Source organism: Danio rerio, chromosome 3 (assembly GCF_052040795.2).
Source record: "Danio rerio strain M-AB ecotype USA chromosome 3, GRCz13ab, whole genome shotgun sequence".
NCBI classification, from domain to species: Eukaryota; Metazoa; Chordata; class Actinopteri; order Cypriniformes; family Danionidae; genus Danio; species Danio rerio.
In genome coordinates, this window is record NC_141023.1 from 29,951,487 (window position 1) to 29,977,450 (window position 25,964).

General features: G+C 35.2%; 1 protein-coding gene across 10 annotated transcripts in view; it reads right to left on the reverse strand.

The window, feature by feature from the left end:
- Nucleotides 1-523: 523 nt before the first annotated feature.
- The window catches only part of med25 (mediator complex subunit 25), a 35,396-nt gene continuing 9,955 nt past the window's right edge, over nt 524-25,964 (reverse strand). For 2 of the 10 annotated variants that reach the window (XM_087242438.1, XM_087242439.1), the window contains exons 9-20: nt 23,533-23,611; nt 23,174-23,421; nt 21,724-21,810; nt 14,178-14,263; nt 14,018-14,075; nt 11,909-12,016; nt 9,461-9,634; nt 7,494-7,583; nt 7,252-7,323; nt 4,072-4,230; nt 1,206-1,311; nt 524-1,046 (exon numbers count right to left, since the gene is read on the reverse strand). In XM_087242438.1, the coding sequence (XP_087098564.1) occupies nt 940-1,046; nt 1,206-1,311; nt 4,072-4,230; nt 7,252-7,323; nt 7,494-7,583; nt 9,461-9,634; nt 11,909-12,016; nt 14,018-14,075; nt 14,178-14,263; nt 21,724-21,810; nt 23,174-23,421; nt 23,533-23,611 (1,374 nt within the window). In that variant the 3' untranslated portion in view covers nt 524-939. 10 annotated transcript variants of the gene reach the window in all.

Consider the following 25,964-nt stretch of genomic DNA (forward strand, 5'->3'; position numbering starts at 1 on the left):
GAATTCACAACCAGGACATGTTAATGTTCAAGTTCATCAATCCAAGTCTATAACCTATACAACCACCAGTAGACCTACACAAAGGCCTACTATTATTATTGTTGTTGTTTAACCATATGATTGAGAATAACATTATAATAGCCTACACTTATTAACCTTTATTTTACATCTACAGAACCGTGAGAAAATCGTGATCTTGATTTTAAGCAAAAAAATTAATAAAAATTGTGATTCCTATTTTAGCCAGAATTGTGAAGCCCTAAACGCAAGTCACCGGCATTGATGTTTTTAGGTTGCAAAGTTTGGAAACCCCTGATTGAAATCCCATTTGTTTCATTCCAAATGCTTTTGGCTACATAATACAAAAAAAAATCAGTTATGAAAAATGTTGCTAACTACACAGATAAATGAGCAGTTTTGTGTCCCTGTGACTTCAATTATAGATGAACTATTCAAAACATCTTCCTTTGTATTCATGGGGAAAACTTTGCCCATTTAGGAGACTTTTTAACACAAAAAAAGCTGCTTGAGAAAATTAACTTTATTTAATTTTCATAAAACAACATGCTAGATCTCAAAGACAAATAATAAAAAAAGTAAAACCGAAAGAAAGTAAAACGCTCATAAAAATACAGTAGTAACCGGATTTGATTGATTCATTCATGAATGGGAGGAGTAGTTGAGTCTTCAAAGTGGAACCTAATTTTTTGTAAATGTCTTTTCCTCCAGTTCCTCCATATGAACCGCTTACATGATACGGTGATAAGTTTGTGTGTAAAAGCATCAACGAATACTTGAGTATGAAAATAAAGTCCTGATCTCGCTATAATTCCTCGATTCTTCCCCTACACGCTTTCTTCTAACAAAAAGTAAAAAAGATGATGACTTTCATATTCCGTAATTAAACCTCTGAAGCAAAGAATGATGGGAAAACAGTCCTTAGATTAGATCCATAAGAATTTCATCCTCCATGACGCTCGACACCGAAGGCATCCCTGGATTCTGTGTGACTGGACCACGTGGACCCGTCGGGACCATTAGTGGACCTGTGGGAATGTGAAATATAAATCTACAAAGTTTGGGGGGGAAATGAAATGAAGCATAAACCACAGCAAATAAATTAAATCTCTTACACAATTAACAAGGTCACAGATGTGATAAAAATAAATGGTGCTAATGATACTGTAGTGGAAATTAAGCGTTACCCTGGTGAGGCTGTCTCCACTGAGGCTGCATCTGAGCGCCCCCTCCTGGTGCTGCATGGACCATCTGCTGGATAGGATGCATCCCCTGCATGCCTTGCATACCACCCTGCTGTACATAGAGAGGCTGGCATATAAAAGCAAGTCAAACTTCATAGATCAGACTTTACATGGCTGCATCTAAATATCGCTTACTTTCCCACTATATAGTATGTCAAAGCAGTATGTGATCAAAGAAATTATTATTTTTATTTCACTCTACTCATAAAAGAGTAGGTTAAAACTGCTAAAATGACTTACTAGTTCAGTCGAGTGAATTAGGACACATTTAATACAACATGAGGCCGCAGAAGAGAATTTGTGAAAGCAGAGAAGCAATGCAACTGATTCTGCTAAATCACATGATCACAATGAAGCAGTAATTCATACTGTATAGAAATTATTTCTTTAGCAGTTGCAAAGCAGTTTCTTTTTCAATACAAGTCAAAGACTTCCATATATATGCAAATCTGAGATAAAACCCGAGCTCATGCAAACTCTGTCAACTCCCTTATGAATCCCTTACCCAAAGAGCACCAACACATTATTTAAGCTACCCCTGAGCAGTTTTTGTTTGATTTGGGATATTCATATAGCATTATTTACAAATGTTGTAAAGTTATAAAAATGTCCAAGATGCAAAAAACAAAACAAAACTTGTTTTTAATTTATTTTTTAGTTTAACTTTTCTTTTACCTTTCTTTTTTAATTTTCTTAGATACTTAGATATTTTTTGTTTTGTTTCTAGTTCAAAAATCAACAATTCTTAAATCAAGAAACATTTTATTGACAAGCAAAACATATTGTCTTGTTTTAAAAAATAATATGTCAAAATATAGTTGAACTTTGGCCAGAGGTGAAATGGTAGTGGCCAACTGAGGTTTTTTTTCCCCTTCACTTTCGTCAATTGGTGAAGTCTGTTCCACACCACTGGCATGCTTGGTTTGGGACTTGTGGAGCTGTTCATGGATGGATTTGCACTTCAGTGTTTGGAAGTTCAGCAGTGAAAATTAAACTACACTGAACTGAACTAAGCTAAACTTTAACTCTGAAAACTTGACTGACACAGTTTCAGTTTATTAGAATTTCTATGTTAAGCTGCTTAGACACAATCTATATTGCTATACAGCGCTATAGAAATAAACAGGAATTGAATTGAAAATTAAGTGAGTATATCCTTAAAACAAGCTAAATATCTGCCAACGGGTTAAGAAAAACAATATTGCCAAAACTAAAAACAAGATTATTTAGCTTGTTTTAAGCAAAATTTCACATTTTTAAAAAATGTTTCTTAATTAAAGGATTCTGAAATATTTAGACTAGAAACAAGACAAATATATATAAGAAATGCATTTTTTGAAGTGCAATGCAGCTTACAATTGCTAAAACTAATTCTATGTACAGATACTAGTGAAACAGCTAGTGGGCTATATGCACACAGACTTTTAGTTATTAGCCAGCCAGCCTGGTCTTTTCATTACACAATCGTTACGTTTAAGATCTGATTTCTTTACAAATAAGTGATCTTCACTGCCTGCTTGATATACGACATAAAATGGGTCATGAAGACCAGACATGAAGCACATAAAATTCCATTTTTGCCTGCCATCTCTTTAAAATATGAAATTGTATTTTACATCAATTTTTCAATGTCTTTCATCTGGCTTCATGTTTGACCAACTAAATAAATGATTAAGATTATTTAACTGATTGTATTTTAATTATATTAAGATGTTGATGCTGTAAAAGGAACCTTATAAGCTTTAAAATAGTCACATTAACCCTTCACCGGAAGTTTAGCAGTGGCTGAAAACGCTAGCTGTGCATATAGCCCATTAGTTACATGTGTTTACTGCTTACCACATCAGATCAGATTGTATACATCTTTTCCCACAAGTCAACGCCATCATATTTTCTTTTGCAGTTTAGTGTTGTTGCTTTAAATCTCTGGTTACTGTTGTTATACTTCAAAATGTGGATTAAAACCCTGGTCTCAGCTGATGTGCATACAGTGCCACAAAGAAGGGGCTTGTGAGTACCCTTCTTAAGTGGCACGCAGCCATTTTAAGTCCGCAGGACCACATTGAATTGTGCCATTTGGAATTGAGCCATAATCTCCAAAGCAGCAAGTCTATTGCATCAGAGAGAGCTGAATTATAGCAGTCTTGTGCTACAGCGCCTCACTGGCCACACCATATAATTGCAGGCCTTTAGTTTAGATCAGATGATCTCAAGATACTATTCAACAAAGCTATTCAAATTCAAACTATTCAACAAGCCGACAATTTATTTAATGTTAATGTAAAAAGAAATAGATCACCCAAAATGAACATTTACTCACTATTTACTTACCATCAAGTGATTCTATGAAAAAAAATAAAAAAATAAAAAAACATATTTTGATTAAAGCTGAAACCACTGACTTTCATGGTTACAGGTTTTTCAGCATCGCTTTGAAAAGTAGATGTTTGGACTAGAAACTAAAATGTAAGTAAAAAAAAACATTTTTTGCATGAATTATAAATAAATAAATACATATAATCTTTGTTACACCTCCAAACATCATAACATTTGTTCCCCAATGTTTAAACTCTATTGTAATGTACTTTTACAGGCTTTAAAAACACATGCAAATGATAAACTTTCACTGTATTATGGTTAAACTTAGCAGTGACTCAACAAACCGCATGTGTTCTGTGGCTCCTGGTCAACAATAATTTAGACTTAACATTGCATATATCATGCGATGTGACTGTTGCTTATGCGCACAATGCTGAAACGATATATTGTGCAGCCCTAATACTGACTAACAGCCCTGCCGCACACTTACAGGTTGCTGGCTGAGGAGCAGACTGCGGAGCTGGGGGTTTGCGCCTGGGTTCTGGAGGCGGAGCATGCCTCCACCAGGAGCCTGAGCTTGACCTTGGACCTGATTGGGTGGAGCACCAGTGACCGGCGCCTGCTGATTGCCTGTTGCGGCTGCTCTCAGCTAATGGAAACCAAAACCACAGTGATGAAGGAAGAAAGTAAGTGGACATGAGAAGGCACTGTTGTAAAACACTTTATTACATAAGTGCTAGCTCTGTGTGAGAGTCTCACAGGAGAGAGCCGTGAATAGAGAGCCACTGTAACTGTGTTAAAGGTATTAAAGGGGACATATTCCACACTTCTCTAGCCTTTTTTTCCCAGAAGTCCACTTACAATACAAGTCAAGGCTTCTCATATGAAACACGGCCGTAACTCAGTTTTACATAACCATTTTAAAGTCTCTTTCTAGTCTCAGCCCCCAGACTGATATTCATACAGATTTTCAGAGATTTGATATAGTTAGTAGCAAGTACAACAGACATTCACAAGCAGTTTATTCTAGAGATGGGAAGCTGGGGAGAATATAAGGAGATTCTAGATGTTTTATTTGTCTTGTAAAGGCAAATATATTTAACTCAGATCAATTACATTCACTATTTTACCTTAAAGGGACAGTTCACCCAAAATTAAATCTCATCATTTACTCACCTTTCAATTGTTCAAGACCTGTCTGAGTTTCTTTCTCCTGTTGAACACAAAATAAGCTATTTTGAAGAATGCTGGATGATGGCACTCACTGATTTTATAGTATTTTTACTATGGAAGTCAATGGGAGCCAGCGTCCAGCATTCGTCAAAATATCTTCTGTTCAACAAAGAAAAGAATCTCATAACTGATTAAAACCACATGACAAGGAGTAAAGAGTAAGGCAATTTTCATTCTTGTGTGAACTATCTCTTTAACCATAAACTGAATAATAATAATAAAGCTAATAATAATTATTAAAAAAAGAACAATTTACAACTAGGCATGGGACGATAATTGGTTTCAAGGTTTACCGCGGTTTGGAAAAGTCAAGGCTTTAAAACCGTCAACGTTTTCTGTAATATTGTTCCTAGGGTATGTGTACGTTTTTTTTTTTTCTTGTAAATTTTTACCCAGACATTTAAAAAGAACTTATTTTGGAGCAGTAATCAAAATACCATGATACGTGATATTTTTAACCGAGGTTCTCATTCCGTCAAAATCTTATACCGGCCCATGCCTGTTTAAAACACTATTTTACAATCCACAATCTATAAAACCTTATTACAACTTTATTTTCACCTATATTAACTGATCAACATAATAGTGCAGCTTCTAAACCAACTCAAGTCTCAACAGCTTTAGGCAAAATGGCATTCATTTGGAAATTCAATTAAACTATTCAAACGTTTGTGTTCCCAAAAAAATTACTTATTTATTTTTATACTAATTTGTTCAAGAATTATATGGACTAAACTGGTTGTGTTTTATATTTAAGTTTCACTGACAAGAACAGAGTTATCCATTCATGAAATGCACTACACTGCATGCTGCATAATTTAAATTCGTTAAAAAGAACTGCCACATAAAAGTAATTTATATGGAAGTGGGGTTGACGACACTAGTTAGGCTGTATACAATTGCAGTCAGAATATATATATATATATTCTCGCACATCTTATATAAATCTTATATATATATATATATATATATATATATATATATATATATATATATATATATAGTTTATTTTTTCCTGAATTTTTGTTTAATTAAATTTGATTATTTTTTTATAAATTAAAGAAGATTATTTCAACACGTTTATAAGCATAACTAATTTTATAGAACTTAATTATTTTATCTTTGCCAGAGGTGGGTAGTAATGGATTACATTTACTTGGTTACTTTGTTAAATTGTTGGGTAAAGTGTACATTTAAAAATGTGAACTTTTACTCAAGTAAATTATAGAGAAAAATCAGTACTTTTACTTCGCTACATTCTGTGGCGTTCCTTCGTTACCATTAAATGATAATAAATAATTCATATGACTTGTTTGCAAATATCAGGAGCCGCCGCATTGGAGAGGTTGGGTTGCGAGAGGTTGCTATAGAGATGCATCCCCCACTTTCGGTTAGAGAAGTCGTGCATTGGAATGATGGCTGTCGAGGAAGATGTGCGAGTTTATACTGTGGTCACGCCATATCACCATCTGTGGTTCCAAAAAAGACACGCTTTCTTTCCAGTAAGTTTATCAGACCAGCTCACTGTAAGTAATTTTTTCATCAGATACTTTTTCACTCTTACTTTTTACTCCAACTTTTACGATTGTTATTTTTACATGAGTAAAACAATTCCGGAAGTACTTGTACTTTTACTTGAGTGTAGATTTTGGATACTCTACTCACCTCTGATCTTTGCCATGATGACAGTAAATAATATTTTACTAGATATTTTTCAAAATACTTGTATTCAGCTTAAAGTGCCATTTAAAGGCTTAACTAGGTTAATTAGATTAACTAGGCAAGTCAGGGTAATTAGGCAAGTTATTGTATAACAGTGATTTGTTCTGTAGACAATTTAAAAAATTGCTTAAAAGGGCTAATAATACTGACCTTAAAATGTTTTTTTTTTTTGTTTTTAATTAAACTCCTTTTATTCTAGCCGAAATAAAACAAATAAGACTTTCTCCTGAAGGAAAAAAAATTATGGGAAATACTGTGAAAAATTAATTGGTATGTTAATTATTGTTTGGCAAATATTTACAAAAGAAAAAAAATAATAATTATAACTTCAACTGTAGGTGAATTAATTTTATTCAACCTAAATCAAAATAAGTTGATGAGAATGAAATGGACTACACTGGTTGTGGTTAATGTTTACATTTTTTGTGGTCTATTAAAATATGAAAGCTGTTGTTTTAAATTAAATTATTAATTTGTGACATAATAATATAATATGTTTGTAATAATATTGTATTTGTGTTCAAATAAACGCGGCTTTAGCGGCAAAAAGAGACTTGTTCAGCAAAATCCCCTTTAACGCATGGCGCTGTTCACAAGGCTGGTGCTGAAATGTCAGAAACTAAAGTTGTGAAACTCTATGCTTGCAGGAAAGCTGGACCTGTGTGTGTGTGTTTGTCTGCATGCATGCATGCATTATTGTGTTTGTGATTCTCACCATGTTGTTTTGCCTCTGCTGGTCCTCCATCAGTGTGACCTGACTGACGGAGGGCAAGCCCACCACCACAGACTGAGGCAGCAAGAGAGGGACAGAGAGGAGGAGAGCAGGAGGGTTAAGAACAGCATGCACATTCCATCTCAAGCCCAGGAGAAATACAAATAGGGTGAGTGCACAGGGCCAGAGGATCAGAAAGAGAGCAGGCCGGGGAGAGGGAATGGGTGGATACACTGCTGCTTTACCTGCTGTGGCACGTTGCCATGTGTAACAGGAATGGGGCCCGGCGGTCTGTTGAGGAAGTTCTGATTGGGCTGCACCTGTCCAGGTTGCATCTGAAAGGAGAAATAAGGATTTAAAGAAATGTTGCATAGGCACACTTTTTAGCTTTTCTGTTCATGATTGCATATTTATCCAGTTGAAGTCAGTTGAAGAATTATTAGCCACCTCAGAATTTTCTTTCCTTTTAAAAATATTTCCCAAATGATGTTTAACTGAGCAAGGGAATTTTCATAGTACGTCTGATCATATTTTTTTTCTTCAACAGAAAGTCTTATCGGTTTTATTTAGGCTATAATAAAAGCATTTTTTACTATTTTAAAAACCATTTTAAGGTCAATATTATTAGCTTTATTTTTTTGATTGTCTACAGAACAAACCATCGTTATACAATAACTTACCTAATATTTACCCTACTTTGCCTAGTTAACCTCATTAACCTAGTTAAGCTATTAAATATCACTTTAAGCTGTATAAAAAGTGTCTTGAAAAATATCTAGTCAAATAATATTTACTGTCATCATGGCAAAGATAAAAGAAATCAGTTATTAGAAATGAGTTATTAAAATTATTATGTTTAGAAATGTGTTAAAAAAAAATCTGCTCTCTGTTAAACAGAAATTGGGGGGGAAAAAAAGAAACAGGGGGGCTAATAATTTTGACTTCAACTGTAAATGTTTCTGTTATTGTTCGTGTTGTTGTGCTAGAGTTCCCATATATGCGGTTGTATAATTGATTTAGATTTTAGTGCATCAATGTTGATAATTCTCTTTTAATGGTGATTGAATGATGACTGATCTCCCAGTCAGCCCCAAGAAGTCTAGCATTATGGTAAAGACTTTCTGTTTTCAGAGGTTGTTCTTTGAGAAATTATGGGATGTGTTAAAAAAAGTGTTTTTTAACTAGCAACATAAGGAGCTAAGAAATGCAATCCAAAAAATTGTTTTGGTAGGGCAGTTAAAGGGTTAAAGAAAGCTGAAAAAGGTTTTCAGCCATTTTTAGAATATCTTCTTCTGTATTTATCAGAATAAAAAAAACTCATAAAGGTTTGGAACAAGGAAAGGGTGAGTAAATAATGAAAGAATTTTTTGGGGTGAAATATTCCTTTAAGGTCAAATGCACATTTCAATCAAACATTTAAAGATTTAAAGATGCAGTTTACTGGCTCTTCCTCACACTTGTTTTGTCTTTTACAACCAACTTCAATTTCAATGTAATACCCAGTGAAATGTTTCATAAGTTTCTATTAAATCTGTGATTCTAGAATACAGTATTCATTTAAGAGTAAAAATTAAAAAATCTGTAACACTGTCATGGTAGACCAGTGCATTTTATTCATTGAAATCATATGCTGTTTAGCTGGTATGACGATGCAGATCAAAACATGCACTAGGGAAAACTGAATCCTGCATGACCTTATTTAGGCTGCAGTTCCTAAGATAGTTACTGGCCGACAGGGCTTTGTTTAAAACTGCCAAAGCCCCCTTTAACTCACAATTAACACTTAGCAAAGCGTTAATTTTAGATGATGCGTGTTGAAATTTGCACAACATCAAGCAAAGTCTGAGTCAGTTGCTCACATAATGGAAAAATAAATATAACTAGTTTAAAAATAACTATGTTCTGTGTATATTAAACAGGAACAAAAAGACTGTGCCATTTTAGACCTGTATTTTGTGTCTATGTTTTTGTGCATGGCATTTACACCCTTTAATTTTTTAAGGCATTAAAATACTAAGCAAAAGCAAGAGGTATTTTCTTCGTAAACATCTAATAAATGTAGATAATAATAAAATAATAAAATAAATGTATTAATGTCTTTTTAATTTACAAGAAATCGGTTTTAATTTTAGTTTTAAAAACATCAACATTTTTATGCAGCTCTTTTTGCATTACATCAATGACAGTGTTTGTTTGCATTCCTGTGACTCACCGAGCGTTGCTGTTGCACTTGTTTATGGTTAGTGATGACCTGCCGAATGCCGTTGACGAATCCACTCTGGTCATTAGGAATGAGTCCCATGAAGATCCTCTTCCTAGATGAGTACAGCAGCATCAGCACACGCACCTCACACGGAGCACTGTGGGGGAAGTGCACACATCCAGCCTACACACACGTGCACACACACACACACACATACATACATACAGACAGAGAATATACATCATATCAAAATATGTGCCAATCCACACAACTAGACACACAACTACTAGAGTGACTGGAGAGCTGCCTGGGCCTTCACGATTACATTTGAAGACAGGATTAAAATGAACTAAGCAACCGTTTTCCCAGACACAGATGGAACCTAAAACTGAATTTAATCAGTGTTAATGGTGATTCACTACTGACAGATCTCTTAGTCTTCGTCAAGGGATCTAGCTTCAGGGTAAAGGTTCATTTCAGAGCCTTTCATTTTCAGAGGAAACGCTGGATGTGCTGATGGATTTTTATTTTTTTTTCATGAGACATTTTTTTTTCCTGTAGTTAATGTGAAAACCTTTTTATTTTTGCTACAGTGACACTCGAAAGCAGAGGAAGAACTCCCCCAAGAGGCTGAAGAACATTATTACACACAAAACACATCCACTTCAGTAGCTTGCAATCCTCTTTCCTACATCCCATGATACTCTGCATGAATGATGAGAGTAATTTCTATTAAAATGTAAAAAAAATAAATAAATATCAATGAAGTGTTTTAAAAACTGGCTACAGGGTCATTATTCTCCTCACAGTTCATCCATGGAATATTTAAAGGCAACTTATTAGAATTAACATATTACTTTCAGTAAACCAAGATAAATAACTCCACAAATTTTAATCCGTTGCAATATAATTGATGTTTATTGCATACTACATTACAATGGTAAAAGTAAAGAGAAAATAATCTAATGGAACAAAAGACAGAGATTATTAAATACATTTAATAAAACAATAAATTTAAATATTTTAGATATTTCTTAGCTAAATATTTTAAATATTGTGTAAAAACAAGCAAGTTCTACTTGTATCTATACACTTTTTCCCCAACATAAACTTTCTTTCAAATAACATTTTTTAAATGTTTTGAAAGTTAAAAGATTAAAAATTAAATAAACTAAATCTATGCACAATAATCTCTCCAGGTCGCTGTCCTCAGCAGTAAATATACATGGAACACTTTTAAACAAATGTTATTGAAAGGAAAATTATTAAACCATTATGGTAAATGGAGTTTAAAATTACCTTTTTAAATAAAAAGTTGAAGGTTTTATTACGATAAATTGTTGGTTATTGTATGGGTTTTGGCCAGATTGGGTAGAAATACATGAGCATAGGAAAATTGAGATCTGTTTAAAAAGATTTAACCTACAGCACAATATTTCAGTACATTTACTGTAAAACTTTAAGGCCGAACATTTATCTTAGAGATTTAAGACATTTTAAGACTTTTTATGACCCAGCAGAAACACTGTTGGCCACAGATCTCCTTGTAATACTAATGTCATGTTAAAATACCAACAGTAAACTAATTTATGACCTCTCACTAATGATTATTCTTAGCACAACCTTATAGTCTAAAGCAGTGGTACTCAAACATTTTTCATCAAGTACCACCATAAAGTCCAGTATTGAAATACAGTAGCCTAGTAGGCCCAGCAAAGCAGCTACAGCTCTGCACAGTTCAAAAAGGTGGTAAATTAATTCCTATTATTAAGAATATTTTTATGATCAGCCGCTTTAAACATTATAAATAGTTTGAACATTAACACTGCACTGTCCTTATATTTAATTAAACAAACAAACAAAATAAAACGTCAACATTTAAATTAAAATGTGCTTTTAAAAGGTAATTGAAAAAGGTAGGCTACAGTTTTTAAAAAGTCCTGTACTTAAATGTAACATATAAACTTATAATTCTATTCATCAAAACCTGGAAATGTTGCTTGGACCTCATAAATATAGGCTATATGTCATCATATTCGTATGTGAACCATTTTTGATAAATTTTAAAATACATGTAAAAAATAAATGTTTGATAAATTGTTCAAATATTTGTGTCTGTCTAGAGAGTGTTGTGCACGCCATGATTTTATATAAAATTCACTTTAATGTGTGATTTGACTAAAAAGTAAACGAATATTTTCTCAATTCAAATGAGTAGCATTTGAACTGTATTCCATACCTCACCACTTAACAAGCAGTTTGTAAAGGCTAAATATACATTAATAATAAAGTATTACACAGGTAATTTATTACATTACAGTAATAAAAGCAGGGAATTTGCATAAAGATAAAGAAAATAATTATATTTTTTTACCTATATGAGCAATTTCAAGCATGATTTTTAATTCTTGGACTGACTCATGTAGGGTATACATATGATGCTGTTGGTGTACTTACAAATCCACTGGTCATAATACGAAACAGTCCTTTTAAAGACTCCATATCTTTGTTAGTGAACAGAAACTGCACCATACGAGAGTTCCTGAACAGAGGGCCTAGAGTGGTCTATAGAGAGACAAGACAGAGAGAACGTTTCATTAATAAAACATAAGAGCAGATGTTTAACAAACCACAATTCAGAATGACCACAAGAAGAAGAAATAAGCAAGAATGCCAGAGTTTAAAGTCGGTGGGAGACTTAGGAAATTAACCTATTTTACAGTACAAAGAACAATTTAAGGTTTTAAATTGTATAAAGAATATATTCTATACATGAACATATTTAATTTCACACTGTGTTTAGAATATTTTGAGTATAATATTTAAAAAAAAATAGAAGGATAAGATCAGGGGAAAGCAGGAGAGGATGATGGAGGAAAGAGAATGAGAAGAAAAAGAAGGAGCAAATGAGAAAGAAGAGGATGATCAAGACATAGAGGATAGGAGACGATAATTAATCATGAGGGGAAGCTGATGATACTATGAGCAGAAAGAGGAGGAGGAAAAGATTGAAGAGGAGGAGAAAACACAAGAGAGCAAAAACCATGTTGGAAAGTGGAGAGATGATCATTAGGTAAAAAAAAGGAAGGGAGAGAGCAAAAGGCTGAAATAAAAAGATGACGTTATGATTGAGGGAGAAGAGATGATGATTATGGCGTAGAATAAAAGTATGGGAGGGGAAGGAGGGAAGGATGGTAGGGAGAAAGGAAGGAAGTAAGGAAGGAGAGAAAAAGGACATAAGAAAGAAAGAAAGAAAGAAAGAAAGAAAGAAAGACAGAAAGAAAGAAAGAAAGAAAGAAAGAAAGAAAGAAAGAAAGAAAGAAAGAAAGAAAGAAAGAAAGAAAGAAAGAAAGAAAGATCGATCTAGAATAGGAGGATAAAGAAAAAGATGTGGTGGCAGTTAAGGGAAAGGAGGCGTAGATGGTGTAGAAAAGTAAGAGAGGAGAAGACTGTATTAGTGAAAGAGAAAAGGATGATGAAGAAAGAGGAGGAGAAAGGAGAGAATAATAGATAATAAGAAAAAGAAGGAAAATATAGGGTTTTGGAGGAGGAGAATGAAGATAAGATGGAAAGGTTAAAAACAAATGATAAAGAAATTTAAAAAAGGAGCGTATGAATTTTAAAAAGGAGAAAAAAATAAGTAAGAGGACAAAAGAGAAATCGATAATCAAGAAAAAAGAGGGGATAACCGGGTAGAGAAAGAAAGAAAACCGAAGAAAGAAAAGCAGAAGAAAAATACAGGTGGATAAGACCAAAGGGGGAAAATGAATAGAATAAAAAAATAAGAGAAGACAGATGAAGGTGGATAAGATTATATAAAAAAAGAAAGAAAAAAAACAGATAAAGTAAAAGGAGGAGAATGAAGAATAAGGGGTGGATCACAGCAAACACGCTTTCCCGTTCTAAAAATTGCGAGGCGCACCACAAACCGTCTTTTTAGTTGACAAGAAAAAAAGAAGTGCGCTGCACTTTTTGTTACTAGGCAATGACTGACTCATCTGTGTATTGTGCGAGATGCTGCTGTTGATATTAACATAATTTTAATATTTAATAATATTGTGATTTTTAACACTTGTAAAGTCATATAGCTCAAGATAACTCAAAACAGCAACCACAAGTCTCTCCTCCATCTTCAAAAACGACTGTAGTTTTCTTGACAACACAAACACTGCTGTCACTTTAATGGAAACCCTGCCTCTGCTTTCATTTGATTAAAGAATGAAACAGACCTGACTGACGTAACGCTCAGAGTTGACTTTTTTCAACTGTGAGCGCACAGCTAGCAACAAAAAAAATGTGAAGTGCGCAGGGAACATAAGCAGCGTGCAAAATGCCCGCAGCCGTTAGTAAATCATTCAAAAAGGCACCTCTCAATGCAAAAACCCTGTTCGGTGTGTTCAGCAAAATGAAAATACAAGGTGGAGAATAAGAAGTTTAAAAGCATAAAGGTAGAGAGGACAATGAAGAAACAGGAAGATGTCGGAAGGTGGAAAAGTTGAAGGAGGATGTAAAGGACAAGAAAAAGATGAGGGAAGGAAGAAAGATGGAATGACTATTGATATTTACCAGGAGCTGTTGAGGGATGAGCTGCATGATCAGCTTCTGTGGCCACTGGTCTGTGTTTCTGAAACAAAAGAATGGGTAAAACATTTGGCTTAATCCTCTCTGTGCATTCTTAGCTTTGACTGCACATTATGCAAATCTGGGTCAAATGGGAGTCACTCACAGATTCTCTCCTTGGCTGACTTGGACCTGGCAGGGCAGGGAGCGTGTAAGTTTTGTGTTGGAGTCCATGGAGGAGGCCTTGGGCTTCTGCGGTGATTGATGGAGACAGAGGGAGAGGTGACAGGGGGAGGGAAAAAAGGAGAGGCAGAATAAGATGAAGAGGTTAACATACACAGTAAAAAGAGCCGGCTGGCAGAGATGAATGGTGCGGCTTCAGGCGAGAGGTCTCGCTGAAATATACAACCTGTGTGAGCAACTTCCAGAACAAGAACGATGACACTCACAACCAAACAGCAGCAACACTATTTTGTCAATCAAAAATAGCGCAGTCAATGAGGAAAAAAAAACCACCACCTTCTCTATTTGTAATTTTTAAAAATGATCTCATGACCCCTGCTGTTTTGAAGCATATTCATACCTTCCAGCAGGGAAACGTGTCTGATTAAACAAATTTTCAGGGCTTCATTTCGACAGACTTGTTGACGGAGTAATTATTATTTTTTGACATAAAAATCTCCTGTGCTCACCAAGGCTAAATTTATTTGAAAGATTTAAAAACACTATTAAAACAACATCATAACTTATAAAACTTTTGTTTCTATTGCAACTTTTATAATGAAGAGTGCCCCCCCCCCCACCCTCCACCCCCTTAGGTCCAGAATTTGTCCCACTCATGAGCACATTTGTTCTATTTTTACTCCTATGCCATCATGAATTATGAAAATAAACTATCAAAGAACACTTTAAGTCCAACCTGAATGCTGGTGTTGGCTGTCGCTTCGGTGTGACTGACTAATAAATGACAATAGGCTAGTTTTAATTAAAAACTTTAACAGTTTCCTTTTTTTCTAATGATATACATGATATGCACAGCCATGTCACCCTGCAGCCCAAGACCGGTTACTCACTGAAGCTAAGCAGGGCTGAGCCTGGTCAGTACCTGGATGGGAGACCACTAGGGAACACTAGGTTGCTGTTAAAAGTGGTGTTAGTGAGGCCAGTAGGAGGCGCTCAACCTGTGGTCTGTGTGAGTCCTAATGACCCAGTAAAAGTGAAGGGGACACTACACTGTCAGTGGGCGCCGTCTTTCGGATGAGACGTTAAACCGAGGTCCTGACTCTTTGTGGTCATTAAAAATCCCATGGCACTTCTCGTGAAAGAGCGGGGGTTTAACCCTGGTGTCCTGGCCAAAGTCCCTCTATCGGCCCTTACGATCATGGCCTCTCAATCATCCCCTTCCACTGAATTGGCTCTATCACTGTCTCTCCACTCCACCAATAGCTGGTGTGTGGTGAGCGCACTGGCGCCATTGTCCTGTGGCAGCCGTCGCATCATCCAAGTGGATGCTGCACACTGGTGGTGGTGTGGAGAGACCCCCCCTCATGATTGTGAAGCGCTTTGGGTGAATGGCCATACACAATAAATGCGCTATATAAATTCACATTACATTACATGTATATATATATATATATATATAAATAAATATTTCCCAAATTATGTTTAACAGAGCAATGAATTTTAACAGTTTTTCCTCTAATATTTTTTTCTTCTGGAGAAAGTTTTTTTTATTTTTATTTTGGCTAGAATATAAGCAGGTTTAAATATGAATATGAAATATGAAACCCATTTTAAGGTCTATAATATTAGTCCCCTTGAGCAATATATATTTTTTATTGTCTGCAGAAGAAACTACTGTTATACAATGACCTGCCTAATTACACTAAATCACTCTTTGAATCTGAATGTATGTACTTTGAAAAATATCTAGTCAAATATTATTTGCTGTCATAATGACAAAGATAAATTAAATTAGTTATTAGAAATGAGTTATTAAAACTATTATGTTCAGAAATCTTCATCCATTAAACAGAAATTGTGGAGGAAAAGGGCTACTAATATTCAGGGGGGTTAATAATTCTGAGTTCAACTGCATACAGGTATTTTCCACTCGGCAAAGGAAAGAAAAATAAATACAATAGAATAAAAATATGACACAAATTTTGCTGTAAGCATCTTAAGAAAAACACTTTAGCTACAAAAGTCTTTCAGTCAAGAGCAGCAGAGGCATGTTCTCCATTTGTTGTTTGATTTATTATCATAAAAACAGGCGGCAGAAGGATTATAGCACGCTGTCTCTTTAATCGTTTCTCTTTCGCGGCTTTTGATTCTCAACTCGTTTGTTTATTACACAAATGAGGGTTAATATGAATTATCACTAAACGCTGCGTTTGGACACCTATTTGACCATTAAAGCGCTCACGTTAAGATGACTTCAGATGTGTGCGCTGACTGCGCTCTGCTCGTCTCAGTGTGCGAATGAGACCTAATGCTGACAGCATGCTTCTGTTCTTTGCGCACGCCGTCTTTCGCGCTTTTAAGAGCAACACGTGTACAACTAGAAAGGGGGCGGTAAATGATGCAATAATCGTTTATCTCGATTAATGGTTTTTCATAATCGTTAGAAGCCAAAATCGAAATTTCTGAAACAATCAAAATTTTTGGATTTTTGATTAATTGCACAGCCCTAATATATATATATATATATATATATATATATATATATATATATATATATATATATATATATATATATATGTATATATATATATATATATATATATTTACAGTTATTTTAACTTAAAATAGCAGCCAACAAAAGTTAAATAATGACAATAATAAACATTATTAATACCTGGGCACCAACAACTGGTGATCATAACAGAACATGACATTAGAGAAGTGTTTCTCAACCACGTTCCAGGAGGACCACTGGCTCTGCACATTTTTCTAGCTCAGTCTCATTTCAGAGGCTGCATCCTCCGAAGGATGCAAACTTTTAAGGTAAGTCCTTCAAAGTCCACACAAGCCGAAGCGAGCATTTTGAAATGAGATGATCTAGCCTACAAAGGACAGATCTCGCCACCTAGCAACCACAGCAGCCGATAATAAGCGGTAATAAAATTTGTAACGACTTTTTTCAAAGTGATTTTAAAACTTATTTCAAGCGATCTGAAGGCAAAGGTTTACAGAAGCTGAAAATACATTTCCTTTGATCCATAAATGTACACAAAATTGTAATCTGTCTCTAAAATCACTTTTTAGAAGAATGTGTCATACTCTTTTGTTTTTTTATATGCATTTAGATATCCAAGTTATATAAAGCCTAATTTTTATACATTTAATCCGGAGTTTTCTTTTTAAAAACGTGCTGCCGTTGTCAGCGTGCAAGGAATCTTGGGATGTTCGTGGTCGCGAAGGATCCACTGGTTGTATCCTACATTACCTGGCAAACGAAGACGTATTTTGAGGCTGCATTCAAAAGAGCCTTTAAATTTTAAGAAAAATTTATAAAAATGAGACTGCCTTCATCAGGCCGAGATGACGCAGCGCCCTTCGATTGCATCCTTAAGAAGATGCAGCCTCTGAAACGAGACACAGCTCATGTCTCCTAAACTAAACACACCTGATTCAGATTATCAGCTCATTAGCAAAGACTAAAAGACCTGTAATGGCTGTAACAGACAAAGGAGGCATTTAAAACATGCGATGTTTGGTAGTCCTCCAAGAACGTGGTTGAGAAACATTGTATTAAAGGATGTCCTGAAGGATCATTTGAAACTGGAAATTCAACCCTGAATCAGGGATTAAAATGACAATTTAAAATACATCCAAGTAGAAAACCTTTTGTTTTTAATAGAACTTTATAATCTGTATTTTTCATCCAGATGTCTTTTAAAAACCCATGTAGAAGCCATAGTTATTATGATTTTTGAACATAATTACTACAAACCACTTTACAGTATCACTTCAAACGGACAGTGTAGAGAAAACACAGGGCTCATCTGCAGACTAAAAGAGTTGTGGCACAGAATTACTATTGATTTAATTTACACAGCTCAGCCTGGCAGTGTTTGTGTTTGCGAATAGTGTGCGGTGAGCTGTGTGAACTCATCATCCAGATGGTGACTCGGCGACAGGCCTCGGCATTGAAGCGTTCCTCCGTGCTTGATGAGCTGGCATGTTATTGACCAGATTGTCATAATGACCACAGCATATACGCCAGTGCTTTTGTTTCCCGATCATTTGTGTTGACCCATTGTCAAAGCCAAACACTTCAATGGCGCGATAGTGTGTTTGAGAACATTCACCGCTGAGACACCCCCAAGAGCTGATCTTGTGGCCATTGCCGGAATGGTCAATAGAGTTTCATTAAATTTAAAGAGAGGATGTCTCACATAAATCAAACAGAAATCAAGAAACATCATTGATCCCATTACAGTCTGTGCAAATGGCAAAATACCCTCGGGTCACCTAACAATACATCAATGAAGGACGACTAGATAGCTTTAGCAGATTCGGTCTCGGGGAGCAAATTAATCTAAGGTCTACACACAAAAACAAGATTTAATCTGGGTTGAGGGTTAAAAGGTCTTTCAGACAGATTAATTGAGAACCCAATTAGGTCTCATTTTTCAGTACTAAACAAAAAACACCTAGCTGGCACAAGCAGGTAGTGTGTAAGACACTGCTGACGCAAAACAGACATATTCTCATACTTTACAATGTTTTTTTAAGTATTATTTAGATACTATTAAAGTACTGTGTTGTAGTTTTAGCTTGAACATTTTTGCAAAGTAGCATGTTTTATCAGAAAAAAAGATCACAATATTTTTTTAAACATAAATGCAATTTTATTACTAAATTACTTGTGATTTATATGTCTACAAAAACATTCAGATTTGCGTTTAGTAAAGAGTAATGAAGAGTAAATGGATTTTTGAAAGTAACTTCAAACGAAAATTACACAATAACATGTTATTACATTATAATTAAATAACTGTGGCAAATACAATTTGTCAAGACCACTAGAAAAAATACAATGGAAATAAAATGTATACTATATTTAAATGTGTATATATATCGTACATAATTTGGATTCATTCTGGGGCTGCACAATATATCATTTGAGCATTGATATCGCAACGTGTGCGTCCGCAATAACAACATCACATAGTTATGCAATGTTAAGTTTGGATTATAGACCCAAATCCAGAGTTCAAAACACATGAGATTTGTGGAGTCACTGCAAATCCTGATCATTATAGAATGAAAGTTTAGCATTTTCATGATGTTTTTAAACTCTATGTGAACATTTTTTTAAGTTTAAAGCAGATTAAGAGACCATAAAGATGTTTAAAAATAGAAACATTTTATTGAATTGTTAATGTGACTATACAATGCTCTTTTACATTTGATTATTATTACTATTTCTGTACCGGAATACTGTTTGACTCCCCCAGAAAATCATGAAGTGTTGTTTGTTTCACTTTATATACACACACACACACATATATATATATATATTTACTTTTTATTATTATATTTTTTTTAGGGATGTACTGATATGGATTTGGCCGATAACTCTTAAGTTTGGAGACCGATAACTGATATACTAGCCGATAAAAATAATATTTCAAAATGAAAATATATCGTGCATTCCTAATTTTAATGTTTATTATATGTATACCATAATTTACATAAATATTTATTTACATTTCACTCCTATACAAAATCTTCCCGATCAATCTAAAGCAATGATTTCCAAGCTTCTGTCTTGCCACACTACCCCATAGCCTAGACATATGAAGAATACAGAAGACTGTTGTCATATGTACTAACCAGCCAGAACTTTTCCGAAATTCATGCAGCTCACTTAGGGTGCTTTCACACCTGTGAATCGATTCAGTTGTTCCAAAACAGAGATTACAAATGTTACATTGTTGCTCTTTGCTCTTGGTGCGATTCGCTTTCACACTGCAAAGTTTCTAATCAGACCAAAAGAGCTAAAACAAGTCACGTGCGAGTAAACTCTCCTCACATTGGTCAGAGTGTCAGGGTTTATTTTGCAGAGTCCCGCTCAGATGTCAGGAGAGGTGATGGTTTGGTGGAGTTTGACAAGGCGCGACGTGTCTGAAGAGTCAAGAGAGATGCCGTGGGGAGGGGTGAGAAGGGTGCGCGACGTAACCTATTTGAGGGCCGGGAGGGAGACGCGAGATTAGCGGGAGATTATCATTCGTTTGCGGGCATCCGGAGGCTCGCGAAACTTCCCGCCCTACTCATAATTCTCTCTTCATATAGCTGTATGCCTATTACATATCTATAAAACACTGTGATATAACCGCGCTCGGATCGCTTTCTCACTGCGAACGATCCACTCCAGAGTTCCTTTCAATCAAGCCGAGACCCTTCATTCAAGCGATCACGGAGCGATTGATTTGGCGCGGATCCGAGAGCGATTGGTGGTTTCACATATGCCAAACGAACCGCGCTAACTGGGCAATCGAGACAGGTTACAAAACAAAAATGTAGGTGTGAAAACACCCTTAATGTTGCTGTAGGCCTCAACAGCCTCCCTGACCAGTTTTCCTTTCAGCAATTTTGGAGAAACGTCCAGTTCTTGCTAATGTCACTGTTGTGCCATATTTTCTTCACTGTGTTCCATGGTATATCTAATGCCTTGTAATAAATATGTGCATATCCTTTCCTTGTCTAAATACATTTTAACAGTGGAAATGACTTATGGAGCATTGATTCTGCTTTTAGATGCAACTAACCAAAATAGGAGAAAAGTTCCTTTGTGATTAATCAGAAGCACTTTACATGATGGCATAAGGTGAGTTTGAATGTGATTTCGCACAATCCCCAAATATACGAAGGTGTGCACATTAATGCAACCACATAATTTTAGTTTTCAAAACAATAGGTTACATTAAACATAGAAGTAGTTTAGCTTGTTCTCATGTTTTAAATCAGCTGTCATGGTTCGGTTCATGCACTCAGATGGCAAAAAAAGTTAGGTCACATGTGCCAATCATTGGAGTTAAGCCTAGGTCACACTGCACTTTTCGTCCCATAGACTTCTATTCATATGCATGCAAATGCGGCAGACCGGAAACGCAAGCTTGTGCAACAAGTTTAGCATGTCTCTGAGTTCCAAAAGCTTGGTGAACTCTGACCTGCGAAATCACATTACATGTCTGCTTGAGACCAACAGAAGATCAACAGGACCTCTCAGTACAGAAATTAAAAATATGCAGCAATTGCTAACTTTTTTAATGTCTTATCTTTTTTCTGTTTTTGCATGCTCAAACTCTAGTGTGACTGCAGCTTTAGGCAGAAAAAGACACAGCAGTGACACATCTGAGAATGTTATTCACAAAGAACATAACTTTGTGACTAAAATCGCCAGACAAAACGTTCAGGAATGGCTTTTAAAAAAGTTATTTTTAAATTTAAGAGAAAAGTTTTGCAGACATGTTTGTAATGATAAAAGACAATAGTAAAACCAGTAGTAAACCATATATTCCTGATTAATCGAAGTAATCAAAGTTCTAGTTCACTTCTATTCCTATTCAACTACAATGTCCTTAGAAAAAATACTATGTTCTCTTGAACAAATAAGCTGCCTTTTAAAATGTTTTCTACCTCACAAAAATCAGATTTTTTTTTTCAATACTACCATGACATCATCAATATCATTTTCTTACCTCCTGCCATTCTAGAACTCCACTCCATGCCACAACCTTGTTGGCAACACCTTGCTGTGCCCCAGGCGGAGGTGCAGGTACAGCAGCCTGAAAGAAGAATGAGACCCATCACATCAAAAGCGAAAAAGATAATGTAGGATTCTGTTTATTAAAAGTAAATGATGCAGTTGTGACAAGTGACAATTTGTATCTGTAGAAGCATACAATATTTATTCATGATAATATTGTAAAAGTTGTTTGAATAATCAACTCTGAAAACTGGACTGACACAGTTTCAGTTTACTAGAACTTCTATGTTAAGCTGCTTTGACACAATCTACATTGTAAATCTAATTGTAATCCATTGTAATCTCATTATAAATTAAAATAAATAATGTGTGTCAACACACACACACACAAATCCATCCAAAAGCATTCAATATAAAATAAAATATGCATAAAATTTGAATTGCGAAACCAAAAATATCCCTGAATGTATTGTTTGGATAATTTTTTTTTAAGGTCATTAATTGCATCACAAAAGCAAGAGATCTATTTTTATGATACTAAGTTTTAAAAACTGTCTAGTTAATACTAAAAGAATCACATTTGACACAAAGTTAGATATATATATATATATATATATATATATATATATATATATATATATATATATATATATATATATATATATATATTCCTGTTTCAAACAAAGTATTAATTATCAAAATCTATTTTGGAAACCATCATTTAAAAAAAGAAAAACAATCACTTGCTTTGTTTCTAAATGAATCATCTGCTTTGAACTAAACAGCTACATAAACAATTCAGTACATGACTCATTAATACTGAGACTTGATGCCAGTTACTGTTCATTTTAATGTCACGTTTAAATATCCATGACAGGTGTAAAACCTTTGAATGCAATATTACACGCCATTATGGGGATGCAGACAGAAATAAGAATAATGGCATTGTCAAAAAGTCTTGAAAGCGTCATGTTTACATTTTGCATTTCATTTAGTGATTTTTTTTTATTTTATGTTGGACCTGTAATCATTTGTTTTTGAAAAGTTTTTATTTATTTTATATTTCTACTTTTAATCAAACATAAATCCGGAAGTTCTAAATACATCACATATGACACAGTATATTCATCAAAAATAGAAACAGAAATGTGCTCTATATACATACATGCATACACAATGTATGTCAAATTTTGCTTGCTATGAATAAATTGTCAAAATACGACCAAAAAATAGTCAAAATATGACAAAAATCTCAAGTCAAGATGTTAGTCATCTTGTATCATTATCAAGATATGAGATGACTTATATCGTGATATGAGATTTTTGTCATGTCGCCCAGCACTATTTGTATCCTTATGGCAATAGTTATCATCTTTGGTGAGAATGGGCCTTAAAAATCTAAATGAGGCAGTATCCACAAAAATACTTTTCTCAAGTCTGACCATGCCAGGCTGTGTTGGCGGCGGCGTCTGCTGATTGTTGGGCTGCTGCTGAGAAGCTTGAGGAGGCTGTTGGTTTACTGCAGGCAGGCCTGGTTGTGGGACTTGTGTCTGCTGCTGTGGCTGCTGAGGTGGAACCTGCTGCTGCGTCAACACTGGCGGTGACACTGTGGTAACTGTAGACAGGCTGGGTTTACCTCCTGGTGGGAGAACCGGTGATTGACTGAAGGGAGGAGTCGATATTTGACCAACTGCAAACAAAACAAAAAAATAACTCAGCAAATAGTGTTTTGAGTACAGAAAATGAATGAAACAGGAACACAGAGGAAGATCCTGAAGGACAGACACGCATTATGACTCACATCTATTCTTCTGTTGCTGATTGGCGGCTTCTTCTAGTGCCTTCTGTGCTGCATCATGTGCCGCGTGTAGAGAGACATTCTATGGGATGAGTGAGTGAATGTTTATGTGTGTGCAACAGAAAGACAACATTGATGAGGTTTCATCAGCCTCATTTGAAAACAATAGAAGATCTTTCCACAAAATTCAAAAGCATTCGTGCACATCTCATCTGCCACTTAGATCTATTCAAATGAGATTAGAAGAGCAGTTTGTCTTAATATAAGCATTCAAAATGAGGCTCTGTATTCTGAAAATTACCAATAATGTGCCTCTAATTAGGCACAGAAAGGCTCAGAATAAGCAGAGCGAGTTTAGCCTGTTATGGAGAGGAGGGCTTTGATTACTCTGCATCACTGAAGCAATAAGACAGACATGCTGCAAAATTAACCTTTTACCTCACCTGCCAATGGTAAGTGAACTAAGACAATTTATTGCTCATTAAAACTGCATATATTTTCCTTGTCCCTATTTTCCCTTGCTGTCCCCATTTTACCTGTGGAAAACAGTGTACAGTGGTGTGACCATCACTCATGACTTTGTTCCTATCGATCTATCTATCTATCTATCTATCTATCTATCTATCTATCTATCTATCTATCTATCTATCTATCTATCTATCTATCTATCTATCTATCTATCTATCTGTCTGTCTGTCTGTCTGTCTGTCTGTCTGTCTGTCTGTCTGTCTGTCTGTCTGTCTGTCTGTCTGTCTGTCTGTCTGTCTGTCTGTCTGTCTGTTTGTCTATTTATCTATCTATCTATCATGACTTTGTTCCCATCCATCCATTCATCCATCACTCATGACTTTGTTCCCATCCATCCATCCATCCTTCCATCCATCCCGAATCTGGTTTTACTCAAAACTTTGTTTCTATAAACATCCATCCATCCATCCATCCAACCATTTATCAATCTATCTTTTGCATTTGGTATCATTCTTGTGAGTGTGTAATAATTTTTGACTTTTTAGTGTGTGTGTTTTTGCGTCATACATTAACTATAAAATGAAACCTGCTTAACAATTATGCTCATCTGAATCCAAGGCATTTTTCAATTAATAGTACGCATTAAGATGTATGTGATATGGTATGTACAGTTTGCTTTGGAAAAAATGTTTTAGAGCTATAAATAGTAAGGCTATTTAAATGTGTTAATTAGATTTATTAATCATGCGTAACAAAACACATTAAAACATTTTAATACATTGCTCTGGCCACTCATTATGTGCTTCGCTGTACTATAGAAAAGGGATTCTGTGGGCTGTTGGTTAATAGAGAGCCTTAGTGATCCTCCAGGAGGACTGTGAGATGGCTTTATATTAATTTTTAAATTATATTTTATTTGTTTAATTTGATTATAAATGCATTCATTTAAAATAATAAAAGTGTGGCCTCTAGTGTTCTGTAATTGAGTTCATTGCATCGAGCCTCATTTACTGTAAAATAAAGACTTAAAAGTGCCTCAAAACTCCCAACCTCTGCACACAGACAGGGCTATTCAATTAGTTTGTCATGGGGGACGGTTCATGAAAAGCATCCCAAATGAAGGGCAGGAGAGATATGACTTGCTATATGAATTAGGGCTGCACGATATATCGTTTCAGCATCTAAATCGCGATGTGCGCATCCGCGATAGTCACATCGCAGGAGGGTGCGATGCAAAAAAAAAAAAAAAAAAAAATTATATATATATTATGGGTGGAGCCGAACCGGAATACGGTATTCGGAAAAGCAGGAATAGCGTGTTTTTACGAATACTTATTTCAAACAATACTTGATAAATTATTTGTATTTGGGAACAAGAAAAACATTATATCAAAAAGCTGCGTTTCCTCATGAGACCGCACTGCATGCCCGCGTGAGTGAGTGAGTTAGTGAGTGAGACGTTCAGGAGTCGGTGGGCGGGGTGGGGCCGGGGTAAGGAGACTGAGCAGGCTGCTTCTCTATACAGCAACAAAGAAGGCTTGGCAGAGCGAAAAATACTTTTCTGCATTACTATTTTTGTTTATTTTATCATACTAAAATAACACGTGACAGAAGTTCACTCAAAAGTGAAAGTTCTTTCTGTTATTTACTAACACTCCCGTCATTCCTACTACTTTCAGAACATAAATTTTGATATTTTACCATATGAGAATGCAATGCAGTTATGAAAATTAAGAAATTAAAGCAATACAGAGATCTGGTCCCCGCGTCAGGTCAGGGTGCACCTGTAACCTTAAAAACGCAGACGCGGCGGAGGCGCACTAAACTCACACGGGAAAGAACTGGGCATTCAATTTATGTTTTAGTGAAATAATTATTTAAATACAGCTCTTTTGATCTCTAAAGGGGAAAATAGCAAAAGAAATTTGTCGTTAAATTAATTTTAGCAAAGACGCAACTGCCTGTCA